Raw genomic sequence first — 17,432 nt, 5'->3', positions numbered from 1 at the left:
ACCTATGTTTGTTTCCCAGTAACACTAAACCTTTTTGGTTTTGTGCTGGTGGGGTCTTCTGTGTGCCTGCATTGTAAGACATTTGGGTCCCCAAAGGTGCTGCAGGGCTTCTGAAGTTGGTGAGTGAGTTGGGATGGTACATTTTGGATTCCATTGCTCTGCAATGTGTATTTAGAGGTTTGTCTTATCATTGTAAGAGTATCCTGTATCCACATTTTCTGTAGACTGAAATGGATAATGTCTCCAGTTTCTCCGGGATAACTTGCAAATTATCACAGGTTACTTTTCCAGCTAAAGCTGCTACCCATTAACTGCTGGGTGGACTGAGACAGTACAGATGAAGTGTCTCATCTAAGGATGCAGACAGCCACTCAACTCTTGAAAAGCCAATCAAAAAGCAACAACAAAAATCTTATTGTGCCTAACATGTTGAGATTAGCAATAGCTGTGATGTTAGCATCTCAGTTTTGTAAGCTCATGATGTTCTTGCTAAGATGTGTACCTCAAAATGCAAACATAGCACTTTTGGCTAAGGGGCGGGCGGGGGGTGCACATGCAGGTTTTGTTTACATATTTTGGTCCACCTTGAAGACTGTATGATGGGAACTTCCCGAGTCGATGACTGTCAAAACATTCTTTAAGACACACGTGGACAGGGGCAATGAGTCAGATCAGTGTCTGTGCTTCTCTAAATCCCAAACATTTTTCAGCTGAATGAAGAGGAAGATGAGGAGAGGCGGAACAGCAGAGTAAGTCAGGAAAGACAGAGAACTCTTGACAGACTGCGCACCTTCAAACAGGTATGTACACTATATGTTGTTAAATATATATTATGTTCTCGTCCTGCTGATCATCTCTCTCTCTCACTGTCTCTCTCTCCATCTGTCGTTCTTTAGCGGTATCCGGGTCAGGTGATTCTGAAGTCCACTCGACTGCGTGCAGGACACTTCCGACGAAGAGAGAGGGAAGAGTGTAGAAACGGGTGGCAGAAGAGAAAGAGAGGAACGTGCAGACTTTGTTTGCATCCAGCCGCTGGACAGACCACTATGTTCGAGTACCAGTGTGCAGACGGACCCCAGCACCACGCTCACCATGCAGCCCGTCGCGGCCCTCGCAGTGTCGCTTCCACCTCAGCCAGCGCCCACTACTGCTGAATCTTCATGCTCCCCCTGCTCCTTGTCATCGCTGCTGCCTTCCCCCATCACTCCACCTCCGCCTCCACCTCCCCCACTCGTCAAAGGGGAGCTGTCCCCCTCTGGGAGCCCGGATCAGCAACGGCACAGGCAGATGGCAGAGAGGAAGAGTTCAGCAGAAGACCTCTGTCTGTCCCCTCTCAGCCCATTCATTCCTCGTTTCTTTGACAGCAGCCAGCTGGTGAGCGCGCGCAAAAAGTTGAGGAAGACCCCGGAGTTTGAGGCCAACAGCAGAAGAGGTAACGCAAGCCTTGATCAGAAGGGTGGATTTTTTTTTCCACCAACAGCCCTATCCTAGAACCGCTAACCCAACACATTAGACAGAATGTTAAAATCAAGGGAATTTATAAACAAAATTGAACATAAATAGCATGTTATGCAGATGATGTCCTCCTCTATCTCAGAAACCCTGAGCATCCTTGCCAGAGGTTATGACTTTTTTAAAGAACTTAGGTTCTATGTCAGGGTATAAACTAAATGTCAATAAAACTGAAACTCTAGCATATAACTTCAGACCATGTGAAAAATTAAAAGAAAAATATCCTCTAAGATGGAAAACAGAATCCTTTAAATACCTGGGAGTAAACCTGCCTAAAGATTTGACAAAACTTTATGAGAAAAATTATGAACCTCTGCTTTGTAAGATTAAGGAGGATCTTAGGAGGTGGAATCTACCCATTCTGAGTGCAAGAATTGAACAATAAAAACTAATATATTACTGAGGTTCCTTTACCTATTTCAAACACTACCAATCTTAATTTCAAGAAAACAAACTGGAGAATGGGATAAAATAATATCAAGATTTATATGGCAAGGGAAAAAACCCAGAATCCAATATAAAACGTTACAGCTACTTAAACAGAAGGGGGGATGGGGCCTACCATGCTTGGAAAAATATTATGTCTCAGCACAGATGAGAGCGTTACTCTATTGGTGTAGCCCCTCCTACAAGGCACAATGGAAAGATATTGAATGCAGTTTGATACCTGACTTACACATACAGGTCGTACTACCGGATAAAAATTTACAACAATACATAGATGGACTCGAAAATCCATGGGTGAACTCTACTCTCAAGACTTGGAAATCATTAATTAGAAAATATAAACTGAATGAGGAGGTTATAACTTTAAGTTGGTGTGCCTGTGATTCAGATTTTATACCAAACAAATTTGATGATAGATTCAAAGCTTGGACTGAAAAAGGCATCACATCAATGTGCAGCATTATACAGAAGGACACTTTTATGAGTTTTCAAAGTCTAAAGGATAATTTTTCATTACAAAGACAAGATTTCTATAGATACCTGCAATTATGACATTACTATAATCAGAAAATAAAACAGGGATGTTAGAGAGGCCAGTAAACCATTTGTTCAATTATTTATTGATGCATACAAATCGAACATAGAGAGAGGGATTATCTCCCAACTATATAAGAGTCTACAGAATCTAGAAACTAATTCAACAAAAATATACAAGTTAAATGGGAAAGGGAAGGAAACATAACAATAACAGATAAAGAATGGGAAGACATTTGTATATTTCAATGGAAAACTACAAAATCTCATGCATGGAAGAAATTCTGTTGGAGAAATATAACCTGATACTTCATCACCCTAGTCATGAAGGTGCACCAAAACAATAGTAATGCTCTCTGCTGGTGAAGCTGTGGATGTCAGACTGCATATCATTGTGTTTTTTGGGATTGTCCAAAAATACAAAATTATTGGAAAGACATACATAATGCAATACTGGAAGTCCTCAATACATGGATACCATTCGACTTCAAAACCATGTACTTAGGACTTATCCCACCAAGACTGATGGCTAAAGATAAGTATCTGATAGGGATGTTGCTGGCAGCAGGGAAAAAGGCTTTAATTAAGAGATGGAGGCTGCAAACTGGACCTACAATTAATAATTGGATAGATGTGACAATGGAAATATACATTTTGGAAAGGTCACTTTTTCTTTGAATTTAAAGATGGACATATTTATGAAAAACTGGAAAAGATGGGTGCATTTTATTAGACCTCGAAGACCAGACTTTGTCAGGATAGTGAACTAAGGGAACGGCAACCTCTCATCTACTACACAGGGTTTGTTTTTTTTTCCCCCCAAGTCTTCAACAGTATCTCAATGACTAACACAACTGAATGAAACTAAAATACTGCAGATACTCCTCAAAAAGTATTTTATGTGTTTTTGACTGTTGCTTTATAACCCCTCTGGATGTAAAAAGTTCAACTGTACATGTCCTGTTCTCCCCCCACCCCTTTCCTCCTTTCACCCTCTTTTACGCTGTCAAAATAAAAGGAAATGGACCAGCCATACGGCTGCTATAAACCTTTGGAACAAGAAATTCCATTGCAACTACAGGAAACTCAGATCGGTATAACATAACAGTTAAAAAACTGTGGTTGTATTTGTATTTGGATGCACTATAACATGTATTTCCAAATAAAAAGATAATTAAAAAAAAAAGAAAATGATTTATTTTTTAGTATCGATCTGTATTCTGCAAAGTAGTGACTACAGTGTTACTTCCTGAATGGTTATCGTGATAAATATCTCTCCATTCGTTTAGTGATTCATTTAGAAGTCTCTCTTTCATAAGTCTCAATTTATCCCATTTAAATTAGCCTCGGGTTTTTTCCTTCACATTAGGTTTTCTATCCTGTGATATTCTGTAAGAGCAAATTTGTTGTGAAAGTGTAGGAACACGGACCCACAACAGGGGCGCAATGAACGGACAATGGAGAAGGTAAATAACAAGGTTTACTATTGTGAAACGAGCACAATAAACAACAATCACAATTTGGGGTCGAATCCGCTGGTGTCGTGTGGGCAGGCTCGAAGGTAGGAGACGTCCGTCTCAGTCGAACCGGAACCACCCAGATCTCCTCTGCCACCGAACCCTGGAAATACTGGAACCGCCAAGTCCCGAATTCCCAGGTGGCCACTGCCTCCGCTCGTCGGATCCGGTACTGCTGGCGGGGAGAGCAACAACACAGGTGTGGATGCGACCGCACCCAGTAACGGAGAGGGGAGAAGCCGCCTCCACCTCTTGTCAAAGTACAGCAGGAAGGTGAGTACTTATCCAAGCAATGAAGCTATCAGTAGTCAACAGTCCTGAAAAGGTTTAACAAGTTTAGCTGGTTGTTCAGAATATAAATGCAGAGAATTTACCTCAGTCTTAGGCGATATCTCGGCACTGAGGTGGAGACGCCGTCCTCCAGATATACCTCTGTGCTGAGTGGAACAGCTGTGTCTGGTGATGGGTGACAGCTGTCACCCAGGCTACTCCCATAAGGCGGCAGCGCCCTCTGGTGCCTGGAGCCCGCACTCCAGGCAGGGCGCCCTGGTGGTGGTGGGCCAGCAGTACCTCCTCTTCAGCGGCCCACACAACAGGACCCCCCCCTCAACGGGCGCCTCCTGGCGCACGACCGGGCTTGTCCGGATGGCGACGGTAGAAGTCGGCCAGGAGGGCCGGGTCCAGGATGAAACCCTTCTTCACCCAGGAGCGCTCCTCGGGTCCGTACCCCTCCCAGTCCACCAGATACTGAAAACCCCGGCCCATCCGACGGACATCAAGGAGCCGGCGGACAGTCCAAGCCGGTACTCCGTCGATGATCCGGGCAGGAGGCGGCGCCGGACCCGGGGTGCAGAGGGGTGAGGTGTGAAGGGACTTGATCCGGGAAACATGAAAAACTGGATGGATCCGCAGTGAGGCCGGAAGCTGGAGCCTCACTGCGGCGGGGTTGATGACCTTGAGGATCTTATACGGTCCGATGTACCGTTCTTGGAGTTTCGGTGAGTCAACCTGTAGAGGAATGTCCTTGGTGGACAACCAGACCTCCTGCCCAGGACGATACTTGGGGGCCGGGGCTCGCCGCCGGTCTGCATGTTTCTTCGCCCTCGTCCGGGCCTGCAACAAGGCAGAGCGGGCGGCACACCACACCCGACAGCACTTCCGTAGGTGGGCCTGGACCGAGGGCACACCGACCTCTCCCTCAACCACCGGAAACAAGGGGGGCTGATACACCAAGCACCCTCAAACGGGAGAGCCGTGGCTGATGACACTTGCTGTTGTGGGCGTACTCGATCCAGCCAGGTGGGGTACTGCCAGGCCCGTCGGGTGCGCGCTGTCACACAGCGAAGTGTCTGCTCCAGTTCCTGATTCGCCCGCTCTGCCTGCCCGTTGGTCTGGGGGTGGTACCCAACGAGAGGCTGACCGTGGCCCCCAGTTCCCGGCAGAAGCTCCTCCAGACGTGTGAGGTGAACTGGGGACCGCGATCGGAGACGATGTCTGATGGTATGCATGCAGACGGACGACGTGGTGGACCAGGAGGTCCGCTGTCTCCTGGGCGCGTTGGGAGCTTCGGGAGGCCACGAAGTGGGCCGCCTTGGAGAAACGGTCCACTATCGTGAAGGACAGACGGTGTTTCCCTGGGACGGCGGGAGACCCGTGACGAAGTCCAGACCGATGTGGGACACAGGGGCGATGAGCCACGGGCAGTGGCTGTAGCTGCCCTGAGGTCTTCTGTGTGTCGGCCTTGCCCCTGGCGCAGGTGGTACAGGCGCTGGACGTAGTCCCGGACTCGGCCTCCAGGGATGCCCACCATAAGCGTTGCCGGACGACTGTCACGGTCCTTCGCACCCCTGGGTGACAGGAGAGCTTAGAACCGTGACAGGAAGTCCAGGACTGCAGCCCTAGAGCCCTCTGGTGGGGACGTATAGTGCTGTTCTTTGGTCCGTTTCCGGGGTCCGGCGACCGGGTCAGGGCTCCCGGACGGTCTTCTCCACGTCCCAGGTGAGGGCGGCCACGATAGCGGACTCCGGGATGATGGGATCCGGGGGATCCGACTGTTTCCGTTTTGTCTTCGTCTTCCGGTGCACCCGGGACAATGCATCCGACCTCTGATTCTTGGTCCCGGGACGGTAGGTAATCCGGAAGTCAAAACGGCCAAAGAACAGTGACCAGCGGGCTTGCCTGGGGTTCAGCCGCTTGGCGGGTCCTGATATACTCCAGGTTCCGATGGTCAGTGAAAAACCGTAATGGCACGGCTGTTTCCCTCCAACAGATGTCTCCACTCTCGAGGGCCTCTTTCACAGCAAGGAGTTCCCGATTGCCGACGTCATAGTTCCGTTCAGCGGGTGGTCAACCTTCGAGAAAAAAAATAGGCACACGGGTGGAAGGACCTTATTCGTCTTCCCGCTCTGGGAGAGCACCGCTCCTATCCCGGAGTCCGAGGCATCCACTTCAAACCACTAACTGGCGGCTAGGATCGGGCTGCACCAGAACTGGTGCAGACGAGAAGCGCCGTTTCAAACTCCTTGAACGCGGCTTCGCACCGATCCGACCAGTGAAGGGGGACTTTTGTGAGGTCAGGGCTGTCAGGGGGCTAACTACCTGACTATAGCCCTGAATAACCTCCTGTAGAAATTAGCAAAACCGAGGAACTGTTGCAGCTTCCTACGGCTTGTAGGTTGGGGCCAATCTCTCACCGCCGCAACCTTGGCCGGATCAGGGGCGACGGAGTTAGAGGAGATGATAAACCCCAGGAAGGACAAAGAAGTGCGGTGGAATTCACACTTCTCCGCCCTTCACAAACAGGCGTTCTCCAACAACCGCTGCAGAACCTGACGGACATGCCGGACATGAGTCTCAGGATCCGGGGAAAAGATGAGTATATCGTCCAGATACACGAAGGCGAACCGGTGCAGGAAGTCCCGCAAGACATCGTTTACCAACGCTTGGAAAGTCGCGGGAGCATTAGTGAGACCGAACGGCATGACCAGGTACTCAAAATGACCTAAGGGGGTGTTAAATGCCGTCTTCCATTCTTCTCCCTTCCGGATCCGAACCAAATGATACGCATTCCTAAGATCCAGCTGGTGAAGATTTTGGCTCCATGCAAGGGGGTGAACACTGAATCCAACAAGGGCAACGGGTATCGGTTGCGAACCGTGATTTCGTTCAACCCCCTGTAATCAATGCATGGACGAAGCCCGCCATCTTTTTTACCCACAAAAAAAGAAACCTGCACCCATCGGAGAGGTGGAATTCCGGATCAACCCGGCAGCTAATGAGTCCCGGATGTAGGTCTCCATTGATTCACGCTCCGGCCGTGAGAGGTTGTACAGCCTGCTGGACGGGAACTCACTGCCTGGAACCAAATCAATGGCACAATCATACGGGCGGTGGGGAGGAAGCGTGAGAGCCAGATCCTTGCTGAACACGTCAGCGAGGTCATGGTACTCCGCCGCACCGCCTTCAGATTGGGCGGGACTGCGGACCTCCTCCTTAGCTTGGGAGCCGGGAGGAACCGAGGAACCTAGACACTCCCGATGGCAGGTTTCGCTCCACTGAACCACTACCCCGGACGGCCAATCGATCCGGGGATTGTGCTTTAAGCATCCAGGGAAAACCCAAAACCACACGGGAGGTGGCCTGAGTCACAAAGAACTCGATCACCTCCCGGTGGTTACCTGACACCACCAGAGTTACTGGAGGTGTCTTATGCGTGATTGGTGGGAGTAGGGAGCCATCTAGCGCCCGAACCTGCACAGGCGAGGTAAGAGCCACCAGAGGGAGCCCTATCTCCCTGGCCCATCTACTGTCAAGCAGATTCCCCTCAGAGCCCGTGTCCACCAGTGCTGGGGCCTTCAGGGTTGAATCCTCAAACAGGATCGTGACTGGGAGTCGTGTAGCAATGTGGGTGTGTCCCACGTGAATGTTTTGGCCCACCCCTGGCCCAGTCTCTAGGGGCGGCCATTTGGCGTTTGACCACTCGGGGCAGTCTCTCACATGGTGCTCTATTGAACCACAAACAAGACACGCTCCGTGGGTCCATCTCCTCTGTGCATCTGGTGCCCTAAATGTTGCCCTACTCGTGTCCCTAGCTTCGTCAGTAGGGGGAGCTGTGACCCCACGGAGCGCAGGGGCTGTGGAGCGTGGGGAAGGCGGAGCTCGATCGGAACCGGAAGGGAGAGGGACGACGCGTGCCTGGCCACGCCCTTCGCCTTGTTCCCGACGGCGTTCTTCTAACCGGTTGTCGAGTCGTATGACCAGATCGATGAGCCCGTCTAAGTCCCGCGGTTCGTCCTTCGCCACCAGGTGCTCTTTTAGGACCAATGACAGTCCGTTACAAAGGCGGCGCGGAGGGCAGTGCTATTCCAGCCGGATCTCGCCGCCGCGATGCGGAAGGCGACTGCATAGGCAGCTGCGCTCCGACGCCCCTGTCTCATTGACAGTAGCGCGGTTGAAGCGGACTCTCCTCTGTTGGGATGGTCGAACACCGTTCTGAGCTCCCGTACAAACCCAACGTATGTATGAAGGAGCCGTGAGTTCTGCTCCCAGAGCGCTGTAGCCCAAGCGCGTGCCTCCCCGCGAAGCAGATTTATTACATAAGCTACTTTGCTAGCATCAGTCGCGTACATCACGGGACGCTGTGCGAAGACGAGCGAACACTGCATCAGAAAATCCGCGCACGTCTCCACACAGCCTCCGTACGGTTCTGGAGGGCTTATGTATGCTTCTGGGGACGGAGGAAGGGACCGTTGAACGACCAGTGGAACGTCACTTTCACGCGCAGGGTCCTCGGGAGGGAGAGCCGCAGCGGCGCCCGAAGGGCGCGCCTCCACTTGTGCGGCGAGAGCCTCCACCCTGCGGTTTAGGAGAACGTGCTGCTCGGTCATTAAATCGATCCGAGAGGTGAAAGCGGTGAGGATCCGCTGCAACTCACCGATTAACCCTCCCGAAGCCGCCGACGCGCCTTGGTCTTCCATTGGCCGTTCAACAGCCGGTTGACGCCCTCGGGGTCCATGACGCTGGCCGAGATATCCTGTTGTGAAAGTGTAGGAACACGGACCCACAACAGGGGGCGCAATGAACGGACAATGGAGAAGGTAAATAACAAGGTTTACTATTGTGAAACGAGCACAATAAATACAACAATCACAATTTGGGGTCGAATCCGCTGGTGTCGTGTGGGCAGGCTCGAAGGTAGGAGACGTCCGTCTCAGTCGAACCGGAACCACCCAGATCTCCTCTGCCACCGAACCCTGGAAATACTGGAACCGCCAAGTCCCGAATTCCCAGGTGGCCACTGCTTCCGCTCGTCGGATCCGGTACTGCTGGCGGGAGAGAGCAACAACACACAGGTGTGGATGCGACCGCACCCAGTAACGGAGAGGGGAGAAGCCGCCTCCACCTCTTGTCAAAGTACAGCAGGAAGGTGAGTACTTATCCAAGCAATGAAGCTATCAGTAGTCAACAGTCCTGAAAAGGTTTAACAAGTTTAGCTGGTTGTTCAGAATATAAATGCAGAGAATATTACCTCAGTCTTAGGCGATATCTCGGCACTGAGGTGGAGACGCCGTCCTCCAGATATACCTCTGTGCTGAGTGGAACAGCTGTGTCTGGTGATGGGTGACAGCTGTCACCCAGGCTACTCCCATAAGGCGGCAGCGCCCTCTGGTGCCTGGAGCCCGCACTCCAGGCAGGGCGCCCTCTGGTGGTGGTGGGCCAGCAGTACCTCCTCTTCAGCGGCCCACACAACAAAATTCATAGAATGGAAATATTTTTTCTCTCAATTTGGAGGTTCACATCATAGTCACTTTTACTTTCTATGTTCTACTAATATAAGAATATACAGGAATGTGATTAATTTCTCTATGATATGCTCTATATTCCAGTGAAGTGTTTTCATATTTCTTTTAACTTGGTCCAGAAATTATTGAATAATCTTACTTTCACCCTGGCTGGCGTGGCCGTTTCATTTTATTTATTTATATTTTCGCAGAGAAGCGCTCTGTAAAAGCGGCGCTGCAGGTGGGTTAAGAGTAGTCTTTAATATTAATATCTTTATTATGATGCGAGCGTGCAAAGCTCTTACTTTCACCCCTGATTATTTCCCATCTTTAATTTAACTTCATAATTAAATTAATTAAGGATCAGACTAGTATCTGGTGTTGTGGCAGACATAGTGTGTTTGACAAACTGATGGTATTATTTTCTATCTGGACTGGGACGAACAAATTCATTCAAGTCTGTTATACAAATCTGATCCTATTCTGTATTTGTTTTGATAAATATTGCCTGTACAAATGTGGGACTGAGTTTGAATAAATGTAACGGCACAGTAATAGCACGGAAAATATAGATTTATGGTGACACTCTCTTAAAAACACTGATCATGTCCACATTGATTTCTATTTATGTCTGGTTGTCAGACGCTAACCAAGATGGCGGCACTCTGGCAACAGCCAGCGAATGAGTGGATTGCCATGGTCCTCCATCTAGTGAGTAAATAGAAAACGATGTGTTTACTGCGCCGGTGTAATCGGCTAACGTTGGCTTAGCCTTAGCTGAACAATTAATGGGTCCCATGATTTACCCAGACGGACCCAGACTGACTGCAAATATGAGTAAATTAAGTACTTTTATTTAATATTATTAGTTATTTATTTATTTTGTGTCATTTTGTACATGCCAAAATGTGTTCCGCTGTACCCCTGTGAACAAATCAAGTGCGCCTCTCTTCTTCTATGGCGGATAATGTTAGCCGGGATCCTTATTGTTGCATTGCTGCCACCTTCTGCATCAGTCTGTTATAGCAGTACTAAATCCTCTCTGAGTCCAGTACCTTTCAAGTATTTAAAAAGCTAACACTTCCCCTCCTACTTGACCTTATGGCTAAAACTCTGCAGATCACCTAAAAAAAAAAAAAAATACTTATTACAATATTCCATCATACATACCCTTTACTTCACATTAAAAAAGAAATCAAACCAGATTGAGCCATCAAACCACTTTTAAAAATCATCTGTTGCATTAGTGTTTTTGGTTTTCCCTGATGGTCAGAAAAGCAAAACGCACCAGTAGTAGTACTTTCACATTAGTGAAATGGGTTCAACTACCTACAATGTCCTTGCTAAAAGCCAAAATATATGAAAACACAGTAATTATCAATCAAGCCACACATTTCACAACAAACCCAAATGTCCCAGACTCACATTGTCAATAACTACTGTATTCACATCCATATGTTTGTGCTTCATGTACACTAACTATTTATTCCTTCCTATATCTGTATGTGTGTGTATGTATGTCTGACAGTGTTGGATGAATGTTAATCTTTTTCTTAAAATATCTGTATTTGAGTGTCTTTTTGTATCTCAATGTCAACCATGTCTTAAGAAACATACACTTTGTCTGTTAAAAACTATGTAAGAGTAAGTACACCTCTTTGTACATCTCACCTTCAAACACAGCCTCATACGACCATCCATGAAAAATCTACTTAAGCTCCTGATTTTCTATAGAAATACAAACTTCTACTTAAGCTCCCAATTTTCTATAGGAATACAAAGTTCCTTCAGGCACTGCACTAGTAATAACAAAATAATATGTATTTGATGAGAAGTCCATACAGGGGGTTATGCCACAGGCAGGGATCATCCAGCAGTCCTCATGCCGTCAGTGGACCTGTTCCTGCATTAATCTCCATTTCAAATGCAGACTGCAGTGTGATATAGGTAAGGTATAATTCATCAGCAGTAAGTTGACAGGAAAGCAGAGAAAATACTAAGGTGATCACCAGCGGCTAGTCCTGAGCGTCACCTGTGAACTACTCATTATATTGTCATTTACTATATTGTCAGCATTTTTCTTGTAACCATATGTGGGAGACGGCTGCACTAGGGGCTTGTGTATTAAGGATATGTGCAATATGCATGAACCATCTGTGTGAGACTGCTGTGCTGAAGGGGTGTGTGCAGTAATGCTGTGTGTATTAAGTTATGTGCAACATGCATGAGTTATGTAATTATGCCATGGCAGCTTTATTTGTGGAGTCCAAGACAAATTTCCCAGAAGGGACAATAAATTGTATCGTATCATATCATATCGTATCATATCGTAACTACATGTGCTACTGGAGAATTCCACCAGGGGGTGTACTAGTGGGCACACCAAGGTCCTCAAACATGCATGCTGTACACAAACTTAAAATTTGACTGAACTCTTGCCAGGTGTTTTGACAAACATATTTGTTGCTGTGCAACACCAATGACGCATCGTGTAAATGTGGGAAATTGTGGTCTTGTTCACACAGATCCTTTTAAAAACTTTCTGCCATTGTCTGTTGCTGCTGATTATCTTGATACTGCCCCTACCGTTCATATGTATACTGCATTCATGCATATTTATTAATTTCTGAGGATGTGCACAATTAATTCACCAAATCGCTGCACAGTTCCAGCAACTCACGTGTACTTTAAAGCACATCTGTTTCCGTGCTTACATGACATATCCTGTCATCTGTGTAATTTATTGAATTCAAGACTTTCATTCATTAATTAATTCAAGACTTCATTTGCATGCATCTTTGTCAAACACATAGGGTGCTGCACTCACTGAGTGCCCATTCTTGTGTTATTAAGTGATCAGCTGTCTTTGTGCTGTTATTTAAAGTCAGTAACAGTGAAAAATGGATCAAAGCAACAAGAACATTGTCAAACCTGTTAGTGGGCATCTGCCTGTCGTGTGGTCCAGATTGTTTGCTCAGTGTGCAGAGCGTGTGGTCCTGCTGCTCTTCTGCAGCTCAAATGTGACCACAACAGTTTGCACGTGTTACATAGTACAGCCCCTGTGTCCTGTACGTGGCACGTCCCTTCACTGTGCCTGTCTGGGACTGTAACTCACTGTCACATGTGCATGTTTATGGAAGTTTGACTGTGGCGCTTCTTGTGTTTGTGTGCACAGGATTGTACGAGCGCATGAAAGTGGATCAGCGTAAGTTCGGAAAGGCGTCATGGACGGCGGCTGTGGAACGCATGGAGAGACTCCGTTACATGGTCACCAAGGAAACCCTACAGCTGCAGAGAGCCAGGGAAATTTGTCTGGAGCAGAGAAAGCACACACTTCGAGAAGAGGTGTGGTGGTAACACACATAATGCCACACACATACATCTTGTGTACACTTCACCATATTAAAATGTCAGTTCTTCTGGTCTGCTTTTCAGGATTTTAGAGACGAAACACCAAGCCAAAACTAAATTCATGTAATTAAAGTTAGCAGGAGCTCAGTGTTTGAGGGGTTGATTAGTGAATCTTTCAGTTAACAGGTTTGTTTTGTGCCTCCCCACAGATGCAGAGTCTGTACAGCAGCGACGATGCCATGGTCCTGTTAGACCACATGGAGGCGCAGTACTACGAGCTCCAGCTCCAACTCTATGACATCCAGGCGGACATCCTGCAGTGTGAGGAGCTGCTCCTCACCGCACAGCTGGACAGCATTCGGAGACAGATGACAGGTCTGACAGAGCTGCTTCGGTGGATGAAGACAGCATGTTCCTGCAGCAATACATGGAATGCGTGCACCTGCTTGTTCGTATGAATGTGTTTACGTGTTTTCAGAGCGGCAGGATGAGGTGGTTTATTACGACACATACGAAAGTCCAGATGCTATAACGGAGGACGATCCTGCAGACAGGGAGGAGGTGCGGAGACTTCAATCCAGTGCGCGGCAGCTAGAGGCCAGAAGAGGGCGCATCGCTGCCAAGCGCTCCTATCTGAGGAACAAGAGGGTGTGTATCTTCAGCAGATATTTTCACACTCAACTCTGGTGTTCATAATTTTGAAAGGGCAGCTGCGGGCAATTCTGTTTCCATGGCAACTGTCAGTGCAGGTCCCCTTTACTCGATACGCTTTGAAACGTACAATGGGGAATTAGTATAAGTGCGGTCTTATGAAGAACATGATAACAAATTTAGCTTTGATCATTTAAATCGGAGACCGATGTTCTTCCACAGCTTTTTGTAACCTCCATCTAGCCTGTTACATTTTTGCCTTTTATTTATTCTTTTATCATTTATTTTATTTTTATTTATTCTTTAATCTAAAAAAAATGATTGAAAATAATTTTACATAAGATGGTGAGCAGGTTGATCCAGTCAGGAACAGAAACCAGTAGATATTGGGTTAAATCATTAAAGGTCACAGAGCCACAAAATGTCAATTCGTGCGTTCATAAAATAACTGTTCATGGCATTTGTTGGACACAGTTTAGAGTAGAGCCACAGATTCATATGTTTTTATTCATGTTTTTATTATGTTGTATGACGCGCCTTGAGGCGATCTCATCTTGACTTGGCGCTATATAAATTAATAAATTTAAAATTTGAATTTGATGACTTCATGGGGAAAAAAAATCTCTCGGACCCACTCACCCATGTGCCATCTGTACATAAAACATCTCATTTTTTGGAAGAAAATCTGTCTCTGTTACACTCCATGATGCCACACATAAAAGGTGTTCTCCAGTCACAGCCTCAGCAGCCTATAATGCCTTCAGTGTTGGGTAGCGTATTTAAAAGAATAGTATTTAATTAAATCTTTAATTAAATACCTCGTAAGGGGCACCACCCATGATGAAAGTGGGAAAATACCAAATTGATCAGTCTTTAATTTGAAAGTCATAAGTTCTGAATATGAATGATTAAACATCCTGCTGTCCGGTCTGAGGTCCAGTCCGGTTTCCTGGTCAGCCGTTTGCTGGCCTCCCTTAACAACCTGTGTCAGGCTAACCTAGCGGGTCTCCCAGATGACTACAGGTGTGAATGTTTTCTCAGCAGGACCAAATGTTGGAATTCGGCAACTCGTTTGAAGTTAGAGGTTTGAGTCACCAGGCCAACCTGTCGGTGTTTACTGTCAATTATTTTGACAGCAAACCCCGATAGAAGGAAAATCAATCAATGTGTTTGTAAAAAAAAAAAAAAAATTAAAGTTAACTTAAAGCTTTTGGCATTGAGCAAAGAAGAATTTGGAATCTTGAAAATTTGCTCTTATTTTTAAAAACTCACCTAGGAAACTGACTTGAAAATGCAGATTACTTGACTTATACCATAAAGTTACTTGGAAAAATAAATTTAAACCCTCATGCCATTGAAGAAGAGTGAGGTAGTGCTTTTTTTATCATTTATCATTTTCTTCACCACCAGTAAGCAAATGTGAAGTAATTGAACTTAACTACTAATTTGAACTTAACTAACTTAACTGAACTTACTAAACTAATTCCAGATAGTTTATTGACATTAACGGCAACTCTGTCATTTTTACAAAGTGAAAATATCGCACATATCTTTTAAAAGTAACGGAGTGGCTATACGCCCAACTGTTGGTTCAATAAAGTAAATACACAAGCATATACGCCCAACCACAGCCGACCAATGAGCGCGCTTGTAAGCTTACTTCCGGTTTCAACGCGGGGGGGGGATTTTATCTTCGGCTGCGGGAGGGTTTGCAGTCCATGGAGGGGCTGTGATCTAAAGCGGTTCTGTTTGGCTCATCACACCCAAGGAACTGTGTCAAAGTAGCACCATGTTACAGGCAACAAGCAGCATTTTGTTCATCAAAACTGTTTTGTCGTCGTTAACAGGCTTCCGTTCAAAACACTTTGTCTGCTCTCATCCAATGCTGTTTTTTTTTCGCAGTAATTAAAGACGGCGCTGTTAAATGTGTCAAACGTACGCCGCTTTTCATGCCGCAATAGAGCCTTAAAAAGTGTAAAAAAAAAAAACGTAGATTAGATGCACAAAATGTGTCAAATACACGATTAAGGTTGGGCAAATAAGGTAAGACATTATATTTATCTGCCCAACGGTTGAGCAAATAGCCTTTGCCTTAAAGTAATGCGCTAATTCTGAAGGTTTGAGTGTTGACCGGCACATGAGCCAAAAGGCATGGCGCATGTGTCCACCACTGGTGTAAAGTAAATGGCACGTTTTTGCAGCAGCCCACAGCTGCCCCGCCCCCTTCTGCAGAGGGAGGGCTGAGCTCCTTGCAGCAGTCTGACTGTTGCAAGACACACAAAAGACAGGATTTTAGGGTTTACAAACATTTTTGACTGTTAAGCTTTACTCACTATGCCAGCAAAAAAAAAAAAAGTTAGCAGACAGAAAGTTATCCAAACTAAATTTTGCGAAGCTAATTGGTCCGCTAATGGTTTTCAAAGTTCGCTGAAAAGCTAATCCGCAAATGAAAAAGTTAGTTTTGCTAATTAGCGGTGAGTGAATTAGTGGAACTGTGCCCACCACTGCCCGTGTTGGTGCTCGGCGAGTCTCACAGTTCTTGCCGCTAAAAAAACATCCCCACAACATGATGCTGCCACCTCCATGCTTCACTGTAGGGATTGTACCTGGTTTCCTCCAAACATAACGTTCAATCTTTGTCTGATCAGACCAGAGAATTTTGTTTCTCGTGGTCTGAGAATCCTTTGGGTGCCTTTTGGCAAACTCCAGGTGGGCTGCCATGTGCCTTTTACTAAGGAGTGGCTTCCATCTGGCCACTCTACCATACAGGCCTGATTGGTGGATCGCTGCAGAGATGGTTGTCCTTCTAGAAGGTTCTTCTTCCTCCACAGAGGACTGCTGGAACTCTGACAGAGTAATCATTGGGTTCTTGGTCACCTCCGTGACTTAGGACCTTCTCCCACGATCGCTCAGTTTAGATGGGTGGCCAGCTCTAGGAAAAGTCCTGTTGGACCCAAACCTCTTCCATTTATGGATGATGGAGGTCACTGTGATCATTAGAACCGTCAAAGCAGCAGAAATGTTTCTGTACCCTGCCCCAGATTTGTGCCTCAAGACAGTTAACTGCATGCTTGGTTTGTGGGACCTTGTATGTAGACAGGTGTGTGCCTTTCCACGTCATGTCCAATCAACTGAATTTACCCCAGGTGGACTACAATTAAACTGTAGAAATAACACAAGGATGATCAGTTGCTGCAGAATGCACCTATTCTCACTTCTGAGCTTCATGGCAAAGGCTGTGAATACTTAAGTACGTGTGATTTCTTGTTTTTTTTTCTTGTTTTTTTTTTCTTGTTTTTGTTGTTGTTTTCTTTTTGTAAAAAAAAATTTGTTGAAAAATTATTCTGTTTAGAATTTTGTCCTTGGTCGAGAGCCACACCTCCTGCCCGGGCTGGTATGTGGGGGCCGGGGAACGCCGGCGGTCCGCATGGGTCTTGGCCCTCGTCCGGGCCTTTAACAGGGCAGAGCGGGCGGTCCGCCACACCCGGCGGCACCTCCTGAGGTGGGCCTGGACCGAGGGCACACCGACCTCTCCCTCCACCAGCGGGAACAATGGGGGCTGGTACCCCAAACATGCCTCAAAAGGGGAGAGGCCGGTAGCAGACGAGACTTGGCTGTTATAGGCATACTCGATCCAGGC

At 46.8% G+C, this 17,432-nt stretch overlaps 1 protein-coding gene across 1 annotated transcript in view; it reads left to right on the top strand.

Annotated features, from left to right (window-relative positions):
- LOC117510473 (junction-mediating and -regulatory protein-like) overlaps nucleotides 1-17,432 on the top strand; it is a 133,026-nt gene that overhangs the window by 91,815 nt on the left and 23,779 nt on the right. Inside the window, exons 4-6 of the mRNA XM_034170196.1 lie at nucleotides 12,966-13,135; nucleotides 13,351-13,516; nucleotides 13,620-13,789. Of these exons, the coding sequence (XP_034026087.1) occupies nucleotides 12,966-13,135; nucleotides 13,351-13,516; nucleotides 13,620-13,789 (506 nt within the window). The remainder of the gene's footprint in view (nucleotides 1-12,965; nucleotides 13,136-13,350; nucleotides 13,517-13,619; nucleotides 13,790-17,432) is intronic.

Source organism: Thalassophryne amazonica, chromosome 5, assembly GCF_902500255.1.
Source record: "Thalassophryne amazonica chromosome 5, fThaAma1.1, whole genome shotgun sequence".
Taxonomy (NCBI): Eukaryota; Metazoa; Chordata; class Actinopteri; order Batrachoidiformes; family Batrachoididae; genus Thalassophryne; species Thalassophryne amazonica.
This window is presented reverse-complemented; position numbering and strand designations above follow the sequence as displayed.